The 21,805-nt window shown below is 35.7% G+C and overlaps 2 protein-coding genes across 4 annotated transcripts; both read right to left on the reverse strand.

The window, feature by feature from the left end:
• Positions 1-497: 497 nt before the first annotated feature.
• LOC113239130 (zinc finger protein OZF-like) lies at positions 498-3,813 on the reverse strand. Its single transcript, XM_026475995.1, has one exon. The coding sequence runs from the start codon at positions 3,659-3,661 to the stop codon at positions 1,982-1,984; it is 1,680 nt and encodes a 559-aa protein (XP_026331780.1). The 5' UTR covers positions 3,662-3,813; the 3' UTR covers positions 498-1,981.
• A 2,433-nt stretch (positions 3,814-6,246) lies between these two features.
• On the reverse strand, positions 6,247-13,873 carry LOC113239131 (gastrula zinc finger protein XlCGF57.1-like). Of its 3 annotated transcripts, none has more exons than XM_026475998.1 (3): positions 13,858-13,873; positions 12,448-12,721; positions 6,247-7,994 (listed from the first exon to the last, which is right to left on the reverse strand). In XM_026475998.1, the coding sequence occupies exon 3, from the start codon at positions 7,925-7,927 to the stop codon at positions 6,356-6,358; it is 1,572 nt and encodes a 523-aa protein (XP_026331783.1). In that variant the 5' UTR covers positions 7,928-7,994; positions 12,448-12,721; positions 13,858-13,873; the 3' UTR covers positions 6,247-6,355. The 3 variants fall into 3 exon arrangements, with proteins under 3 accessions (XP_026331783.1, XP_026331781.1, XP_026331782.1); XM_026475996.1 differs by lacking the exon at positions 13,858-13,873 and adding an exon at positions 13,146-13,337; XM_026475997.1 differs by lacking the exon at positions 13,858-13,873 and adding an exon at positions 12,874-13,337.
• Between the last annotated feature and the right edge of the window lie 7,932 nt (positions 13,874-21,805).

The following is a 21,805-nucleotide window of genomic DNA, read 5'->3' on the forward strand; positions in this document are numbered from 1 at the left end:
GTTCGTGATGACGTTCGTCGTTTTTCTCTCAATATACTTTGAGTAGCGAGAACGGATTTTTATTATCTCCAGTGTCAAGTCCTGTATAGTGGCGAACTAGGTGATATTTCAATAAAACTTAGCAAATAGACGTAATTCCACGTACTTTTGAGGTCGGTTTTTTTAGTACTCTGTACTCTGAAATTACCTTTTAAAACATTTGTAGATATTTGTAGCTTCTCTCCTGTACGAGTCCTTAAATGTAGGTACATTAAAATTGTATTTACGAGAAAAATCCTTGTTACAGTGGTCACATTTGTATGGTTTCTCTCCAGTATGAATCTTTGAATGTGATTCACAATGTGCTTTACAGGCAAAAGATTTGTCACAGTGATGACATTTAAGTGGTTCTCTCCAGTATGGACCATTAAATGAAGCTTAAGATTATATTTTGCTGCAAAATGTTTATTGCAAATTTCACACTCGTATAGTTTATCTCCAGTATGAATCATTAAATGTTTAATTAATTGACATTCAGGAGTAAAACCTTTGTGACAGTGGTCACATTTCTATGGTTCCTCGTCCACATGTAGCTTTAAATGTGCCTTTGAATACCGTTCACAAGCAAAACCTTTGTTACAGTGGTCACTTTTCTATGGTTACTCATCCACATGTAGTTTTAAATGTGCCTTTGAATACCATTCACAAGCAAAACCTGTGTTACAGTGGTCACATTTCTATGGTTCCTCATCCACGTGTAGCTTTAAATGTGTTTTTAAATACTGTTTACAAGCAAAACCTTTGTTACAGTGGTCCATTTGTATGGTTCCTTGTCCACACGAATCTTCAAATGTGTCTTTAAATACCGTTTACAAGCAAAACCTTTGTTACAGTGGTCACATTTCTATGGTTCCTCATCCACATGAATCTTTAAATGTGTCTTTAAATACCGTTTACAAGCAAAACCTTTGTTACAGTGGTCACATTTCTATGGTTCCTCATCCACATGAATCTTCAAATGTGTCTTTAAATACTGTTTACAAGCAAAACCTTTGTTGCAGTGGTCACATTTCTATGGTTTCTCGTCCAAATGAATCTTTAAATGTGTCTTTAAATACCGTTTACAAGCAAAACCTTTGTTGCAGTGGTCACTTTTCTATGGTTCCTCATCCACATGTAGTTTTAAATGTGCCTTTGAATACCGTTCACAAGCAAAACCTTTGTTGCAGTGGTCACATATCTATGAGTTCTCGTCCACATGAATCTTTAAATCTGTCTTAAATACTGTTTACAAGCAAAACCTTTGTTTCAGTGGTCACATTTCTATGGTTCCTCATACACATGAATCTTTAAATGTGTCTTTAAATACTGTTTACAAGCAAAACCTTTGTTGCAGTGGTCACATTTCTATGGTTCCTCGTCCAAATGAATCTTTAAATGTGTCTTTAAATACCGTTTACAAGCAAAACCTTTGTTGCAGTGGTCACTTTTCTATGGTTCCTCATCCACATGTAGTTTTAAATGTGCCTCTGAATACTGTTCACAAGCAAAACCTTTGTTTCAGTGGTCACATTTGTATGGTTTCTCTCAAGTATGAATCTTTAAATGTGTATTTAAATTGCATTTATAAGCAAAAACTTAGTAACAGTGGCCACATTTGTATGGTTTCACTTCTGTACGAATCTTTGAATGTGATTCACAATGTGCTTTACAGACAAAAGATTTGTCACAGTGATCACATTTATATGGTTTATTTCCAGTATGGACCATTATATGACACTTAAGAGTATATTTTGTTGCAAAATGTTTATTGCAAATATCACGCTCATAGGGTTTCTCTCCAGTATGAATAATTAAATGTCTATTTAAGTTATATTTAGACACAAATTTGATTACAGTGGTCACATTTGTTTGGTTTCTCTCTCATGTGGATCAGTAAATGTGTATTTAAATAGTATTTAGAAGGGAAACCTTTGTTACAGTGGTCACATTTGTATGGTTCCTAGTCCACATGATTCTTTAAATGTGTCTTTAAATACCATTTAGAAGTAAAACCTTTGTTACAGTGGTCACATATGTATCGTTCCTTGTCTACATGATTCTTTAAATGTGTCTTTAAATACCATTTAGAAGTAAAACCCTTGTTACAGTGGTCACATATGTATTGTTTCTTGTCCACATGATTCTTTAAATGTGTCTTTAAATACCATTTAGAAGTAAAACCTTTGTTACACTGGTCACATTTGTATGGTTTCTTTCCCATATAAATCAGTAAGTGTGTATTTAAATAGTGTTTAGAAGGGAAACCTTTGTTACAGTGGTCACATTTGCATTTCTTTCCTGTATGCATCTTTAAATGTCTACTTAAATGGCATTTATAAGCAAAAGTTTTGTTACAATGGTAACATTTATGTGGTTTCTTTCCAGTATGGGCCATTATATGACACTTAAGAGTATATTTTGTTGCAAAATGATTACTGCAAATATCACACTCATAGGGTTTGTCTCTAGTATGAACAATTAAATGTCTATTTAAGTTATATTTATACGCATAACTTTTATTACAGTAGTCACATTTGTATGATTCCTCGGCCACGTGAATCTTTTCCTCGTCCACATGAATCTTTAAGTGTGTCTTCAAATACCGTTTACAAGCAAAACCTTTGCTGCAGTGGTCACGTTTGTATGGTACCTTCTCCACATGAATCTTTAAATGTGTCTTTAAATACTGTTTACAAGCAAAATCTCTGTTACAGTGGTCACAATTGTATGGTTTCTTTCCTGTATGAATCTTTAAATGTGCACTTAAATTGCATTTATAAGCAAAAACTTTGTTACAGTGGTGACATTTATGTGGTTTCTTTCCAGTATGGGCCATTATATGACACTTAAGAGTATATTTTGTTGCAAAATGTTTACTGCAAATATCACACTCATAGGGTTTGTCTCTAGTATGAACAATTAAATGTCTATTTAAGTTATATTTAGACGCATAACTTTTATTACAGTAGACACATTTGTATGGTTTCTCTCTCATGTGAGTCTTTAAATGTGTATTTAAATTGCATTTATAAGCAAAAACTTTGTTACAGTGGTCACATTTATATGGCGTCTCTCTCATGTGAATCTTTAAATGGGTATTTAAATTGCATTTATAAACAAAAACTTTGTTACAGTGGTCACATTTATATGGCTTCTCTCCAGTATGCACCATTATATGCTGCTTAACACAATATTTTGTTGCAAAACATTTATTGCAAATATCACATTTGTGCCGTTTCTTTCCTGTCTGAGTGCTTAAATTTTGGTTCGTCTTCTCTCTGGTACGAGTTATTTTATGAAGCTTAAGATGGTATTTCCCTGTATAACATTTAGTGTTAGTATCACATTTGTATGGTCGAGTATCAACTTTCAACCCATCAGGTGTGTTCTGCATGTATCTTGCTTGAGCTAAATCAGTAGGCTGCAACACCACAGGTCCTATGGCCAATTCTTCCTTGATTTCATGATCAGCATACAGATCCTCCTCCTCCATATTCCTTTGTTCTTCTTCTGCAGCACCAACTGGCTCTTGTTTAATGTGGACATTCGTATGTAAATCCACAGGGCTGATAACTAATGCACTTGCTTCCACCTTGACGGTCATGGCTTGAGCCAGCATCAGTTTTGTAAAATTATCCATTTACAAAAATTATTATGGCGATTGAAAAAGGCGAAAAAGGTACATTCCGTGTTCCCAGTTGCCAGATTAAATCTTTTTTTGGCTCAACTTTAGTATACGTGACGGGCGATGAAATCGAGAAGTAGACGGGCGATGAAGTGATGGATCGAGTTGGGCGTTCAAATTAATCTCTCTCCACATGACAAATGAACCTCTCCACAAATTTTCAGTTTCAGAATGCCAAAGGTTTTCGAGAAAATTATTTTTGAAATCGTGAAAATTAAAGCAAAAAAACGCATTTGACAATTACCTAATCCGAAAATTATGGCAAAAAAGCACGCGGACGCAATTCAATGTCTTGCGTTTCGACATTCCACTGTAATGATATCATGTGTTGTTTAAATTTTGAAAATTTTTTTTTAAACACTATTTAATAGCATTTACATTATATTAAAATATTATTTCTTAAGAAGGTTACTTTGAAATGACTTTGAAACAATAATGATAATTCTATAACAATTTCGTAATTTCAACAATAAAACGCAACGTCATTTATCGTGTTTGTTTTTTTTCTTATTTCTCTTGGCTTTTCACGGTACGCGTTTTAGCCATTTACAGTGTTTTTATTGCGTGTTTATGTTGTTGTTCGTTATGTAACAACGATCAACAACATAGGTTTTTTAAATTACAATCGCGAAAGTCCTTCTGGGCAGAAACGAATTGGATTATTTAGGTTAAGTTAGGTTTTTTGTATACAAACGCGGAAGTCCCTCTGGGCAGAAACAAATTGGATTATTCAGGTTAGGTTACATTTTTTTTATACAAACGCGGAAGTCCCTCTAGGCAGAAACGAATTGGATTATTTAGATTAAGTTAGGTTTTTTGTATACAAACGCGGAAGTCCCTCTGGGCAGAAAGAAATTGGATTATTCAGGTTAGGTTACATTTTTTTTATACAAGCGTGGAAGTCCCTCTGGGCAGAAACGAATTGGATTAATAAGTTAAGTTAGGTTTTTTTTTTTTTTTTTTTTAATACCCCCGAAGGGGTTCCCGCCTTGTCGTGGCGGGGGGGCTCTAGTAGCCGTGGTCGATTTCATCCCACGGTGAAGCTAAGAGGAAACCACGGGCGGCCGATGGTGGTAGGATGGCCCGAGGAGGAGGGCGTTTCGCGCGGGGCTCGTTTGGGCCAGCGGGACCGCGCGGATGCGCGAGGAGGAGGGTCGCGGGGGGAGAGACGTGTCGGTGTGTCGTTGCCGCTCGTCCTGTCCTCCGCGACCCCGCCAGGGTCAGCCGCTGGTGGGGGCGCGGACGAGTGCAACAGCGTACCCGTACCCCCACCTACAGCGGAGAGGAGGAACACTCCGGGGGTTTAGTGCGGTCGGGCTGCTCCCCTTCAGGGTTCAGCCCAGTCCCACATAACCCCGGCTCTGCCCCTGCGGGGCCGGGGTATCTGTAAGCAGATTCCCCCGGATTAACAAAAAAAAAAAGTTTTTTTTATACAAACGCGGAAGTCCCTCTGGGCAGAAACGAATTGGGTCATTTAGGTTAAGTTAAGTATTTTTTATACAAACGCGGAAGTCCCTCTGGGCAGAAACGAATTGGATTATTTAGGTTAAGTTAGGTTTTTTTTTGTACAGTCAAGAGCACGTCAAGCTTGACACTTTGTACTTTGGACCGTTCTTATCGTAAGCGGCATAGAGTTGGATTTAAGTCTTAAGTGTCAAGCTTGACGTGCTCTTGACCCTGTACAAACGCGGAAGTCCCTCTGGACATAAACGAATAGGATTATTTAGGTTAAGTTAGGTTTTTTGATACAAACGCGGAAGTCTTTTTGTGCAAAAACGAATTGGATCGATATAGGTAGATATTGGAGACCGTGTGTGCACTAAACGTCAAAATAGGAGTTTGAGGTTATTTTTCACAATTTTTTTTCTCGAAAACTATTAATATTCTTACTTTGAAACTCGTGGGCGTGAGTCCCCCCCCCCCCCCTTCCCCTCATTCTTACATTTTTTACTCTTTTTCCCGTGCATTTGGTGCGAAAATATATAATTTTGAGGTTATTTTTTCGAATTTTCAACATCTCCTCCCCTCCGCCTATCACTGCCCGCACTCGCTGGCACTCAAAAGTACTTGCGGGCACTCGCTGGCACTCAAAGGCACTCGCGGGCACTCAAAATACTCAAAGGCACTCTGTACAATAATGGACCAACTCAGTAATTTGAAAAAAAAATCCATACAAAATGTTACACAACTGTTTAATATTGTGAGCAGAGAATTTTTTTAACAAACTACGCATTTAAAAAATAATAAGATTCACGCAAAAATACAGGGATTTAATTTAAACTAGATTAAACTTAAACATATATTCTTTTTATCACTGTGTATAGAAAAAAAGGTATAACAAGTAATATACGTACATGCTACTAAATTGTATCAACTTTTATAATTAAGCTTAAAAATATACTTTGTTTTAGTAATAAATAATAAACCACGATAAAAAAATATTTATCCACGTTCTTGGATAAATATCGAGTAAAAATGGATAAATATGGATATTTATCCATTTTTACTCGTAAAGATAAGTATGGATATTTATCGATATTTATCTTTATACTGAATATTTATCCCAATTATATTTATCCATGACCCATCTCTAGTCAAGCTTGACGTGCTTTTAACTATACTTAGAAGCAAAACATTTGTTACACTTAGTCACATTTGTATAGTTTTGTTTTTCACATGAATCTTTAAATGTGCATTTAAATAGTGTTTAAAAGCAAAAACTTTGGGACAGTGGTCACATTTGTGTGGTTTCTCTCCAGTATGGATCATTATCTTATGATTCTTGACTTGATATTTTGCTGCAAAACGTGTATTGCAAATATCACACTCATATGGTTTCTCTCCTGTATGAATAGTTAAATGTGCATTTAAATGCTGTTTAAAAACAAAAACTTTGTGACAGTAGTCACATTTGTATGGTGTCTCTCCAGTATGGACCTTTATATGACGATTAAGTTGATGTTTTGCTCTATAACGTTTATTGCAAATAGCACACACATAGGGTTTCTCTCCAGTATGAATCATTAAATGTGTATTTAAAGGGTATTTAAAAGCAAAACCTTTGTTACAGAAGTTACATGTGTACGGTTTCTTTTCCATATGAGTCTTTAAATGTCCATTTAAATGACTTTTAAATGCAAAAACCTTGTGACAGTGGTCACATTTGAATGGTTTCTCTCCAGTATGGATAATAATATGATTATTAACTTGACATTTTGTTGCAAAATGTTTATTGCAAATATCACACACATAGGGTTTCTCTCCTGTATGAATAGTTAAAAAATGTGTATTTAAATGATATTTAGAAGCAAAAGCCTTATTACAGTGGTCACATTTATATGGTTTCTCTCCAGTATGGACCTTTATATGACGCTTAACTTGACGTTTTGCTCTAAAACGTTTATTGCAAATAGCACACATGTAGGGTTTTTCTCCAGTATGAACCATTAAATGTGTATTTAAAGGGTATTTAGAAGCAAAACCTTTGTTACAGTACTCACATTTGTATGGTTTCTTTTTCACATGAATCTTTAAATGTGCATTCAAATGATGTTTAAAAGCAAAAACCTTGTGACAGTGGTCACATTTGAATGGTTTCTCTCCAGTATGAACCATTATTATATGAGTCTTAACTTGAGGTTTTGTTGCAAAATGTTTATTGCAAAAATCACACTCGTACGGTTTCTCTTCTGTATGAATTGTTAAAAAATGTGTATTTAAATAGTATTTAGAAGCAAAAGCCTTGTTACAGTGGTCACATTTATATGGTTTCTCTCCAGTATGCACCATTATATGATGTTTAGCAAGAGATTTTGTTGCAAAACATTTATTGCAATAATCACATTTGTACTGTTTCTTTCCTGTCTGAGTGCTTAAATTTTGGTTCGTCTTCTCTCCGGTACGAGTTATTTTATGAAGCTTAAGATGGTATTTACCTGTATAACATTTAGTGTTGCTATCACATTTGTTAGGTCGAGTATCAACATTCAACCCATCAGGTGTGTTCTGCATGTATCTTGTTTGAGCTAAATCAGTAGGCTGCAACACCACAGGTCCTACAACCAATTCTTCCTTAATTTCATGATCTGCATACAGTTCCGGCTCCTCCATTTTCCTTTGTTCTTCTTCTGTAACACCAACTGGCTCTTGTTTAATGTGGACATTCACATATAAATCCATAGGGCTGTTTTCTAATTCACTTGCTTCCACTTTGAAGTTCATGGCTTGCGCCAGTGTCAGTTTTGTAAAATTATTTATTTACAAAAATTATGGTGATTGGTATAGGTACTGTTAGAGGTAATGAAACCTCATTTGAGAATACCTGCGTGTATGTGGAGTCGGGTAAAAAAAAAGGAAATACTTTGACTCCTATCATTTTCAAAATGTGGAACCAATATAAAATGTATAAGATTTTTGAATAAAATATTTAATAATTACTTCTCGGGCGTGAGTGTTTTCTTTCAGGTTATGGGCTATAAGAAGGCACTAATAAATAAATAAATAACGTAACTAAGCGGTTGAAATTTTGAAATACGAGAAGGTAAGAAGAAGAAGAAGAAGAAAATTCAAAATGGAGTCCTGCAATGTGAAACTTAGAACTAATGGCTCTAATTTTGTGGTCTGGAAATTTCAAATCGAAATATTGTTAAAAGCTAAGCAAATATATTCTAATATTGAAAAAGAAAAAGACAATCCGGATGAAAAGTTTCTCGACAAAGATGCAAAAGCACAAGAAATCATTATAAATAGATTAGAGGAGGGAACTATGAACTTGGTCCTATCATGCAAAACGGCATACCAAATGTTTACAAAATTGAAATCTGTTTTTGAGCCTAAAACGAATATAGATACTCATTTACTACAGCAGAAATTTTTCTCTATCAAATATGAAGAAGAAGGTATATGTATGTTTGTCGCAAAGCTCGAGGAAATACGTAACAAACTTGCAGAAAACAAAGAAAATATATCTGAGACTATGATGATAACAAAAATAATAACGTCACTACCTGCGGTCTACAATCATTTTGTCACTGCATGGGAATCAGTACCCCGAGAATATCAAACTTTGAATGAACTCACGTCTAGACTGCTGCTTGAAGAGCACAGATTAAAAGAAAACGTGCCAATGCAAGCGTTAGCAATGCGATCTCATCCTTTGCAATCACGTAAATATAGTTTCCGTTACTTGCCAAAAATGCAACCGATCCGGTCATGAAACAAGGTATTGCAAAGCGGGCATAAAATGCCATTATTGTGGAAAGTTTGGCCACTTTGCGAATGAATGTAGATTCAACTTACACAAGTTTGCAAATAGAGGAGGCAACCGAGGTCGTGACAAAGAACACGGATGCACATATAACTGTCAAGCAGCTAACGCATTTGTTGGAACAACGGATAACAACCTAGTTGAGTGGTTTATGGACTCTGGAGCATCAGAACATATGTGTAAAGACAAGGACATGTTCATTGAATTAACTACAGAAAAGAATAAAACTGTTAAAATAGGCGACGGATCAATGCTGTCGATAAAAGGTATTGGGTGTATTAGGTTAGAAGCTTACAATGGTAACCAGTGGATAGAAACCACTATATCAAATGTTTTGTATGTGCCGGATTTAAAGGTAAACTTATTCTCAGTAAGTAGAGCTGTAGATAAAGGGTACAGTACAATTATTGATAGTAAATTGTGTAAAATAATAGATTCTGAAGGGTCTGTTAAGGCTATTGCTGAGCGAAATGGAAATCTGTTTAAAATGATTTTTCGTTTGTATAACCAACCTCCTTCAAGTAATGTTGTTCTGGATTTGATTGACTGGCATGACAGACTAGCACATCAAAATTTGACACAAATCAAAAATGTACTGTCAGAGCACGGTGTAATTTACAAAAATATTTCAATTGCTGTTTGTGAAAGTTGCTGTGCTGGTAAACAACATAGAGATATCTTTATACGTAGTGAAAATCGTGCAAATTCTCCGTGTGAGTTAGTACATGCCGACCTCTGCGGTCCTATGGAAGTTTCATCTATTGGTGGTTCTAAATATTTTCTTCTGTTCAAAGATGATTACAGTAATTTCAGAAAAGTATATTTCATCAAAAACAAGTACGAAGTTAAAAACTGCATTGACAATTTTATTGCTCTAGTAGAAAAACAGACTGGATACAAATTAAAAATATTAAGGACGGATAACGGAACAGAATTTGTCAACAATGAGGTATGTAAAATGTTGAATAAATATGGAATCGTACATCAAAACTCTATAAGGTACACGCCTCAACAAAACGGTAGGGCTGAACGGGAAATGCGCACAATTGTAGAAGCTGCCAGAACAATGTTGAAAGCAAAGTCAATGACCAAGAGATTTTGGGCAGAAGCTGTGAATACAGCCATTTATGTACTAAATAGAACTGGCCCAAGTCCCGTAAAGAAAAAAACACCGTTTGAACTTTGGACAAACAAATCAGTTGATTTTAATACTTTTCAAGTTTTTGGCAATCGTGTTTCTTTTCACATTCCGAAGGAAATTCGTAAGAAGTGGGACGATAAGAACGCGATTGGAATATTTGTGGGATATGAAGAAAATGTAAAAGGATATCGTGTTTATGTTCCTGAAAAAGACGATGTTATTTTGACCAGGGATATAATTTTGCTGTCAAATACAGATATCGAAGAAACAAAGACGGAACGGCCGAGTTCACGCGTAATTGACTCTACTGATAGTAATAATTGTGAAATTGAGGAAAATGAAAAAGAAGTAGAGGTTGAAAGGATGGAAACAAGAATAAATAATAGTCAACTCGAAACAGTTACCAACGAAGAATCTGTAGAAACAATTGATATCGAGCAAAGTCAACAAAACGAACAAAGGAGATTGAGAGATCGTAGTAAGATTCGACCACCACAAAGATATGAAGACTCAGAAATGTATAGTGTACTTCATTTTGCCGAAGTATTTGAACCTAAGTCTTATGAAGAAGCAATTAACGGCAATGAAGCTGATAAGTGGATTGATGCAATGGAGAAGGAAATATCATCCCTTGCGGAGAATAACACGTGGACTGTTGTTCCCAAGCCGGCTGATTGCAAGCCAGTTGATACCAAATGGCTTTTTAAAATAAAGAAAGGCGAAGACGGAAATAAGTTTTTTAAGGCGCGTTTAGTAGCTCGTGGTTTCAAACAAAAAGAATTTGTATCGGCATCCGAAGTTTACTCGCCGGTCGCACAGCTCACAACTTTCAGAATGTTTGTTGCAATAAGTGTGAAATTGGGAATTAAACAGCATCAAATGGACGTCTGTACGGCTTTCCTTAATGGTAAGATAAATGAACTTGTGTATGTGAGTTTGCCTGTGAATTTTAATATAGAAAGTGATAAAGTATGTAAATTAAATCGAGCTCTGTACGGTCTTAAAAAGTCGCCTAAGTATTGGTATGACACATTAGATGACACTTTAAGAAAATATGGTTTTACAGCCAGTAAAAATGATTATTGTTTTTATTATAAAGTGAGTAACAGTATTAAAACTTATTTCCTGGTGTACGTCGATGATTTCCTAATTATGTCGACAGACAATAATGAATTGCTCAATATAAAGAACTATTTACAGAAATGTTTTAAAGTTAAAGATCTAGGTATTGCTAAGTGCTATCTTGGCATAAATGTGTTACAGAACGGTGACCATACAGTTTTAAGCCAAACAGAATATATCGCAGGATTATTACGGAAATTTAACATGCATGAGTGTAAGCCGGTGTCCACACCGATGGACCAAAGTGTAAAACACAGTTTACTGAAATTACATATGTCTGAAAACGAAGCCATCGAAATTAAATGTAGAAAAGCTATCGGTGCAATTATGTATTGTATGTTAGCCACGAGACCAGATTTAGCTAATAGTATGTCAATACTGAGTCGTTACCAATCTTGCGCTTCTGAAGAATTATGGACAGCTATTAAAAGAGTTTTACGTTATTTAAAAGGAACTATGGAGTTAGGGTTAATATTTCATAAAAAATATTCTGATTCTTTTATTGAAGGTTATGTAGATTCAGATTGGGCAGGTGACCTGCTAGACCGTAAGTCTACAACTGGTTACGTATTTAAAGTTTTTGGGTGTACTGTAAGCTGGCTTTCTAAAAAGCAACAGTGTGTAGCTTTATCGTCTACTGAGGCTGAGTACATGGCACTCAGTCAAGCTTGTACTCAAGCTGCGTGGTTATGTAAAATGTTAGAAGATACATTCTTGTATGATAAAATGCCTAGCACAATTTTGTACGAGGATAATCAGGGTGCAATTAAAATAGCTGAGAGTTTAGATTCAAAGCGTCTTAAGCACATAGATATTAGGCACAATTATATCCGAGAACAAGTACATAAAGGAGCTGTCGTTTTGAGGTACATTGATAGCAAGGAACAGTTAGCCGATATCTTTACAAAACCTCTTGACAGAATGCTTTTTGAAAAATTTAGAATAATGCTAGGGCTGTGTTGAGTTCAGTTTTGTTTATAAGTAAGAGGTCCCCCCCCTTACATTTATTAATTAAGTTTTCATTAAGAGGGGGTGTTAGAGGTAATGAAACCTCATTTGAGAATACCTGCGTGTATGTGGAGTCGGGTAAAAAAAAGGAAATACTTTGACTCCTATCATTTTCAAAATGTGGAACCAATATAAAATGTATAAGATTTTTGAATAAAATATTTAATAATTACTTCTCGGGCGTGAGTGTTTTCTTTCAGGTACCTATATACCGTCTTCCCAGTAATTATTATTTGCTATATGTCGGCCGCTTGGACTTGGGCAGTGTCTGTTTAGAGAAACAATATGAAAATTATGGCAATCATTTTCTAATTTGTGATCGTTGGCAAGTGCCAGGCCATGAGACAGATGAATCTCTATTGTATTTTTAAGTTTCTGGCTTCTTTTGAAGAATTTTACCAATGTCGAGTCAGTCATGGGAGTCACACTTTTTTTAATGTTTAATTAATTAACACTGCTCTGTAGTCTATTCCAGCATCTGAAATAATAGAAAATAACACAATATACCACCACCATTAAAGATATTTAAATAAATAAGATTTATAATTTAAGTTTGTTAATACTAATAAAATCACTTATTAAATTTAAGAGGGGATTTGTGAAAACAGATAAAAGAAACTGGAAATTTACGGGACGAGGAACAAGATGGAAGACTATCATAAACAGAACATGTTTTGATAGGGCAGCTGAAAAATAATGGTCTGCGGTGCTTTTGTCCAATTCATATTCACAGATCGAACTATTCCGTATTCTACGTTTTGCCAGATGGACCGAAATGCAGGCATGACCAAAGGGGCTGGGAACGACGCCGGCAGCAGCACCGAATCACCAGATATATCCGGAGAATCGGTACCGCATCCTTATGAAGGTTATATCAGACGTAATAAGTACTTAAAAGTTACCTTCGCCACCCTGGTCACACACTATACAATAAAGGGCACACACAAGTATGAGAAATCGACAAAAGTAAACATATTCGCTGTCACACAATAACGAAAGGTAAAGGTGGATTCACAATACAGAAATGAGGCACAATAGAATTGCGGCAGTTTAACGCATTGCGGTGGCAATAGCGAAGTGCGATTTGATCGCGAATGCACAATAGTTGTTGAGAGACCTCGTATTTTTGACGTTTGTGAGTTTTGTTGGTGTGTTTATAGGTTAATAATACTAGTTTACTAACCTTTACAAAGGTTTAGTTTATAGGTTAATAATAATAAGGAAGACGTTAGGTATAAACATGCCTCATCGTTTGCCGATTCCATTTATTCTTCCATTTTGTACCTATGTTGGATTCCCTATTTTAATTCGACAAACCAGCTAACTATACACCATATTATGTCTACTACTAACTATTTGGTTTTTCTTAGTGGATACAATTGCTACTTTTTTATGCTTAAATTCTTTTTACAGACTACCTTCTAAATAGCACGGGGCGATCTGTTATTGGCCTTACAAACAAATATAATTTATTTTGTTAAATATTATTTAAGAAACGCCGTTGATTGTCTGAAAGAAATAAAATAAATAAACTGAAGTTTACGGGAAAAAATTTAAACAGATAACTATCTTAAAATCATAAAAATACTAATTTTTACAATACAAAACACTCACCGTGAATTTATTTTTACTACTAAGCAGGTGCTTAAATTCTCTTTGCTAAGCAGCTAAAATGCAGAATCCAATCCAATCCAAATCCATCCCCAAAAAACATGTCAAATTATAAAGAAAACGTATCCTTGCATAAAAACGACAGTGACAGTTCGTCGTTGCTCGTATTGCCGCGTTTTGTGATAAAAAGCTTACTTGAAACAAGCTTTTAAATTGCTTCACGCGTTAAAAGCATCGCAGCGCCTGATTGGTCAACTCAAGGTCATATCGCGCAACGAGATGAATTGCGGCAATTTATTGCCAGAATGTTTGCATTGTGAATCCACCTTAATAGTCAACAATGGTCAACGAATAACTTTTTTTTGATACTGTTTTTTTCCATTGGCAAAGGCAAAGGCACTAATGCGCCATACAGCCAAGACAGAGTAATTTCTTTCTTGGATTTCCATTACAAAAATTAAACGTCTTCCATTCATTCCAAATAGAGATGGAAAAACTGCTTATTTTTTTAAACGTTTAAACGCTATGCTTTTTTAAACGCCATTTCACTTAAACGCACAGGCTAGTGGACACTAGGCTTTAGTTTGAAGCTAACAAAATCGTTTAGAAAACGTTGAAGCGCATTGACTTGTATGTTAAAAAAAGCTTGCAACGTTGTGTTGATAGCGAAACCCAAGAGTAGACCACTAAAGGTTTTAAGATGTTATTTTGTAAAAAAAACGAATTATAGTTTAATATTAACATTTTGTTCATTGGCGTTTAAAAGCGTTCATAAACATAAGTTGCATAACTTTAGTAGTTGTACCTTTGAAATGGAAAAAACTGCTTATTTTTTTAACGTTAAAACGTACGTTTAAAAAGCGTGCTTGGAAAAGAGCTTTTCACTAACGCTTAGTTTGACGCTTAAAAAGTCGTTTATAAAAACATTGTAGACATTGACTTTTAACGCGCATAGACTTTAAGTTTAAAAACGCTTGCAACGTTATGTTCAATTAATTTGTTTATGAAACATAGATGACGTTACTTGATACTTAAGCACGTTGTAAAAAATGAAATTGTTGAGTACCTATAGAACTGACCAGTGATCAACGCTTACGCTTAAAATGAAAAGCTTATTTTAAAAAGCAGACCTTTTTAAGAGCTTTTCGTTTGAACGCCCACCTCTAATTCCAAATAAGGTTTTTTTTTTCTTATACATATCTCTTGGCATTTCGCGGTAAACGTTTCAGCCAAAAGTGTTTTGACAGACTTGTTTCTTTATCGGGAAAACTTCTTAGAGGATGGAAAAAAGTCTAAGGAAAACTTTTATAATTATTTTTGTCCATCCTTGAATATCATGGAATGTAATTATATGTGGAAAATATGGATATACAGTGTGTTGATTTGCATTCGCGCCATATTTAAGAAATTAATAATAGGAATAATGCTGAATCATCTAAGAATATTAAAAAAAATTCTGTTGAATATTCTGGCTAATTGTATCTAGTACAGTTTTGCAAAATTGTCCCCAAATGCATTCACCGCGGAGGATAGTGACCCCGCCACTCGCTTCACCGAGGGATACCTAATCTTTCTCGATCGCTTATTTACCTATTTTTTAAATTATGTTTATGTACTAGTATTGTTATAATTTACTAATTATTTACATTAGTTAGAAAAGTTGACTGAAAAAAGATTTTTTGTGTACAAACTTTAGGTTACATGAAAGTATTGGTAGAAGTACCTAGCTCCACAGCTGGTGGGTAGCTCCGTACCGGAGCCACCACCAGCTATGCAGAGTTTCGTTTCAACTTAGCACATTCTTCACAACAGAAAATGCAGAAAGAAACCAAAGACGATTTTTGCGCGCAATTCTTCGACACTCGTAATCTGCGTAAACTAAACGTTTCACATCATGCCATAAGAACGCACTTGATGGTAATGCAGGATGTGGTGAACATGGTAGCGGTTTTTTTTGCACTAACTCTTGTTTACATACCAAACCACGTGACATTTCGTCAGAAATTAGAACGTACGCGCGATATCAGCGGAACGTAGACGCAACACACATGGTCGACTGATGATCTACCAATCACGCGCTCGATACGATACTCCCCTCGTCCCTACCCGTACCCTACCACCAAATAGATCTAATGCATATTTTCTGCGCATAGGTCATTGTTCTGATGATTGCCGGTACCTGTGCCACGTGTAGTGCAAGTCAATGACCTTTGGATCAAGCATGTTTACTTAGATACCTATATGTCTGTGGTTACTGCAATTAAATTAAAAATAAGAATTTAGGAAATTTTTTTCGATTTTTTTTAGTGATTTGGGTTCAGTTTCGGATATAGAATGACCTCTGTAAATATGCCGAAAATGCAAATCCACACATTGTACATAGATGGAAAAGCGCGGGAAACTTCTCACAAGGCGAACGTACATTACGTACGTAGTACGTTTTTAACAACAATTTTAAACTTGGTTTTTATTGATTAATTTGATCATTTGAGTCGAGTAGTGCAAGTATTTTAGAAGTTGTATTTGTGTACATTCTGCTGTATCTGGTAAGTTTTGTAAATATTTCTTAAACCTGAGTTGACCCGAATCTCCTGATATTGCTTTGAGGGATTTTCCCTGATTAGGGAATACAATCCTGCAGCATAATCTCAGTACGTGCGGGATTTAAAGTTTCTGATCCCGCGGGACTCTGGTAGTTAGCTGGACCCCGCAGAATGCTGAAAAACTGAGGAAAAAGGGTTAAAATTCAAAGAAAGAAGTATTATTAAGTTCTTCAATGAGATCAGTCACAATTTAGGTATATTTAAGTGTTATTTTCGAAGTAACTGCGCAAAAGTTATAGTAATAGTTTCATCCGCTAAAGCGGTTCCTGACCTTACAAACTAGGTAGCCAACAGTGGAAAAGGCTCGCTGTGCTTCCACGCTCACTGGTAGTTACACTCCCTAGACAAAACGATAGTATCTTGGTCCAGGTTGTGTACTGGGTTTTCCACAGTATATATTAATCATCAGTGTTATCTTTGTAACGTTCGTACCCAGGATGTGCTAAATAAAATACGATTTGTCAACAACAAATAAATAAAAAGTATTTATTTAAAAATTTATAAACCGTGGTTCGAAGGGCCTAACTTTCTGATTTCACTTCCGTAGTTCGGTATTCCCCTAGCCACTGTGGCGGCTGCGGGGCCTTCCCTATAAGGCAGCGCCGGGGTTCTGGTACGTATCGGGGAACGCCGGGTCTGTGGGTTGTGGTTTCCGTCCAAGCCCTAGGCAAGTAGGAAGGCTGGAGCGGTGCAGTAGGGTCGTAAACGACGACGGTAGCTATTCTAGCCGTGGGATAACACCCTGTGAATAAATGTCCACAGTGAGAATATGTTGGAGAACCTCCGCTGATTGTGAACCCCTTTCACTATGTGCACCTAATATTATAGGGAGAAGCCGAAAGCAGTTGGTGTGGGTGTTCACTATCAGAGCGGAGTTACATAGTTGAAATAGAATGACTTACATTTCTTTTTCTTCTATACAGCGAGTTACAATTCAATATTAGCATTTAAAATTATGATAAGGAGTCTGTCTCTCGTGTCTTGTCTGCGGATAAGCGCTAACTTAGGATTAAACACTGGCTAACACATATAATATACGTTTGTTCAACACTTACCCTACGTAACGGAAAATTTGGATACAACTGATATAGGTCTGCCACGGACAAGGCGAGGTGCAGTTAAGACTGTCCTTGGTCTGTTCTGTATCACCAACGGTTGTGATGACGACAAAAAACGGATAAGAATTTTATGTATTGTCACGGTCATTAGGTGCCACCCATACGTAGCAATATACTTGTTGGCAGCATCTTTATAAACAATACTGAACTTCATAGTGTCAATAGGCAGTCCACAGTTTATTGCTACTAATATAAATTATATAAATCATCTAACAGCCACTGTTCATTTTGTAAAATTTTGGTTGATTTTTATTGTTTAGTGCAAAGCTATTTAAACAAAATTTTAGAATAGGAATGTTTAATTAATATACATTTACAAAATTATGATACAAAACAGTCACTGTCATTGAAGTTGAAAAGATAACAAATAAAAGGTTTCTCAATGGTACACTTTTTAATTGATTAGTTTGCGATTCATTGTATAGTTGGCATTTCTTAGAATTTATTCTCAAAACTAAGTAACATTTAGCACTGACATTTACTTTAAAACATGAAAAGTTCAGACACGCCTTCTTTGCGATTTTATTATATCTTATTGTATAATCAGCTCCTGAACAAGAGATCTATGGGTCATTATGAATATTAATACAATCGCATTGAGGGTTTACTTGGTACCGTCTATTAAATAGCAATATGAAAATAAATAAGTGTCTGAATAAACAGAGTTACGAGTTCGACATTTCTTTGTATAAGATTGGGTGTCTGTACTAGTATGGGCCATTGTAAGGACACTTAAGTTCAAATTTCCTAAGGTCATTTTATTGCAGATATCACACATGTATTATTTCTACTGTATAGACCATTATATGAGTTTTACTTTCCCCTTTTCTTGCAAACCTGTTTCTCTCCAGTATGAGTTCTTAAATGTGCCTTATGACTGGATTTATATACAAAAGATTTGTTACAGTGATCACACTTATGTTGTTTCCCTCCAGTATGGACCATTACATGCCGTTTAAGAGTATATTTTGCTGCAAAACGTTTATTGCAAATGTCACACTCGTAGGGACTCTCTCCTGTATGGACCATTAAATGACTCTTAACTTCATGTTGTGCTGCAAAAAGTTTATTGCAAATATCGCACTTATAGGAATTCTCTCCAGTATGGATCATTAAATGTGTATTTAAAAGGTATTTAGAACCGAAACCTTTGTTACAGTAGCCACATTCGTGCTGTTTCCTTCCTGTTTGAGTGCTTACATTTTGGTTCGGCTTGTCTCCAGTGCCAGTTATTTTATGACACTTAAGATGGTATTTCCCTGTATAACATTTAGTGTTTGTATCACATTTGTAGGGCTGAGTATCAACGTCCAACCCATCAGATATGTTCTGCACGCATCTTGCTCTGACTAATGCAGGAGGCTGCAACACCACTGGTCCTGTGACCAATTCTTCCTTGATTTCATGATCTGCATACAGATTCTCCTCCTCCATTTTCTTTTGCTCTTCTTCTGCAGCACCATCCAGCTCTTGATTAATGTGGACATTCGTATGTAAATCCATTGGGCGGTTTTCTAATTTAAATGCCTCCAACTTGACGTTCATGGCTTAGGCCAGCGTGTTTTGTAAAATTATTCATTCACAAAACAAATATGGCGATTTTATAGAATGGTATATTCCGTCTTCCCAGTTATTACTTCCTTTAAGGCCACGTTTAATAATATTATTTCCTTACTGGCGGCAAGGCTTGCATGGCGCCGAAGCTTGGAGCACGCTTGGAGCAGTGCACTAGAGGTGGGTGATAAATAACGTCACGATGAAAAAAATCACGATGATCCGCCGTCAAACAGTATCACCGTGACTCGTTCCGAAGTAACGACGTTCCAAAATCACATAGGTGTTCCTCCGTTCCAATAGCCATCCCCGTCACTCACATCACGACATATGTATTTGATACAATCCGCGATTTCCATTCTGTGGTGACTGAGCGCGCCACTCGTTGTAGTTCTCTTCAAATGGGGCCATTTCGGCGATGGGAGTGAATGACATAGGATGACTTTCTTTGCTCACTCACAAGGGTCGTAGGTGCTTATACTACTAGAAAGGGCGGATGAAAAAATCTGCAGCAGTTATTATACACCTATTTATGAACAAAGTAAAATATTTTTGTATATTATTTTGTTTTATTATAGGAAGAGTTGGTATTTTATATTTATGTATAATCTACTTTGTGTATACATTACACTTTATTGCTATTTTTAACAATCCAAAGATTCGTATTAAATAAGTAACAAACAAAATTACATTAAATACAAAATCAACTTTTTGAATGGAATTGAAACTTATACAAAGGGAGTAAAAACTTAAATCATTGTATAACAAACGGCTATAAGTATTAGAAAGAAGCCGCTGGCTAAAACCGTATATCGTGATGTAAGTTATAGGCGTGACAAGGTCACGGAAGTGACAGTCGTGACAAAATCACGATGATTTATCACTGTGATTTTTTTGGAACCGGAACGCCAGTCACGGCGATAGAAATGTAACGCTATTCCCCATGTCTACAGTACACAAACTAATAAGAGATACTAGGGCAGTGTCAAACTGTCAATTGTCAGTCCTTCAGTCCTGTTACATCTTTATAGGAGTGCTCGCTATATCTCGATATTCAAAAAAATTTCGATATATGCTTTCGATATGTCGAATCAATCCAATATTATCGTATAATTCGCTATCGATATGTACTATCGATATATTTCATCCGATACATGAAAAATCGTACAAAGTTGAAAGTACACAATTCAAAATTGTACTTGCAGAAAGGAACCGCACATTGAATGCTAATTCGCTGGTCAGTGTGTCTGCACACAAGCAATATTTTTGCATTAATATTGTATGTGTGCGGCTAGCCAACAAGAATTTAAGACGTGGGGTCGTATTCTAGAACTCTACTCAATGCTCAAGTCAGGACTTGAGTATGATTCAAAGCACTAGAAATCATACTCAAGTCCTTGCCATTAGGGTCGTATTTCCAGTGCTTGAAATCATATTCAAGTCTGCTCAAATCCTGACTTGAGCATTGAGTACAGTTCTGGAATACGACCCTAAGAAATACATTTGATTGTTGTGTCAAATCAGGTGGACTCATATTAGGTTGGTTATGCAGTGAGGTAGATGGGATGTCGTCTGGTTAGCGACGTATAGTGAAACAGCAATAATTTTAGAAAATGTGTTTGTTCGTTCATGGTGCAGATAGAAGTGAATCAATAATTCAATTACAATATAAAGAATTTTATGCCTACTCAACATTTCCTTCAATATGCAATCCAGTGATCTACTAAAGAAGTCATGTTGCTTCAACACATTACAGTGGTTTTAGTTATTTACTCTTAAGTAAAATTTCGTTCCTTTTATCTTTTAGAATTATTTACAAAATAGAAAATATCGATGTTTTGTACCGATATATCGCAAAATATCGATACAACATTTCGATATATCACTTCGGGAAAAATATCGTTTTTTTTTTACGTGAACACCACTATGAGCGACATGACACGCAGTACTTTTTTTTTAATATTAACGGCTTTGCCTTCGCAATAGGCCAATGAAATGGTTGGGAAAACAGTATTACAGATTATGGAAGAGGTATTACGCAATTTGGATGAAAAAGGATACGGTAGGTTGGGTAGCTATTATATGTAAACATATCGGCATACATATTACTAAACCTGGATATTATTATTTTCGATAAATAAGGCCAGTACATTACAAACATCTTTGTTACTTTGTTTGTATATACAATAAACTTGTTATGGAGGTGGGGAGTGGGACACTGACTGCCAGGATATACAGGGTGTAATCGTTAAGTGTGCCCAGGCGCTTATTCCATACTTAAGAGATATAAAAACGCTTCAAACTGATATCGAAAGTACAGTACCCAATGAGTAAACAGACATAAATAACTTTTTTTTAATAACATTAGAAATATCCAAAATTTGAACATTTAACGCTCCTATACATTTAATAAGACATTTGTAGAGAGGCTTTAGTTTTCCTATTGTAAGAGGTAACAATAAGCTAACAGATAACAAAACTGATACTAAATAAAGAAATAAAACTATCTTTTAATTGAATAGAAATTTGATGGCATAGTCATTTATTTGGTCAAGTGTGAGTTGTCCATAAAAATGAATAAAATTGATCTATTTCTTTGTTGTGCAGATCGAATCTGTTTCATGTAAGGATTGTAAAATATCATTGTATGGGACGAAAAATAAAAAGAGAGATAAA

The sequence above is a fragment of the Hyposmocoma kahamanoa genome, unplaced genomic scaffold (assembly GCF_003589595.1).
Source record: "Hyposmocoma kahamanoa isolate Upper Pololo Valley unplaced genomic scaffold, ASM358959v1 99602, whole genome shotgun sequence".
Lineage (NCBI taxonomy): Eukaryota > Metazoa > Arthropoda > Insecta > Lepidoptera > Cosmopterigidae > Hyposmocoma > Hyposmocoma kahamanoa.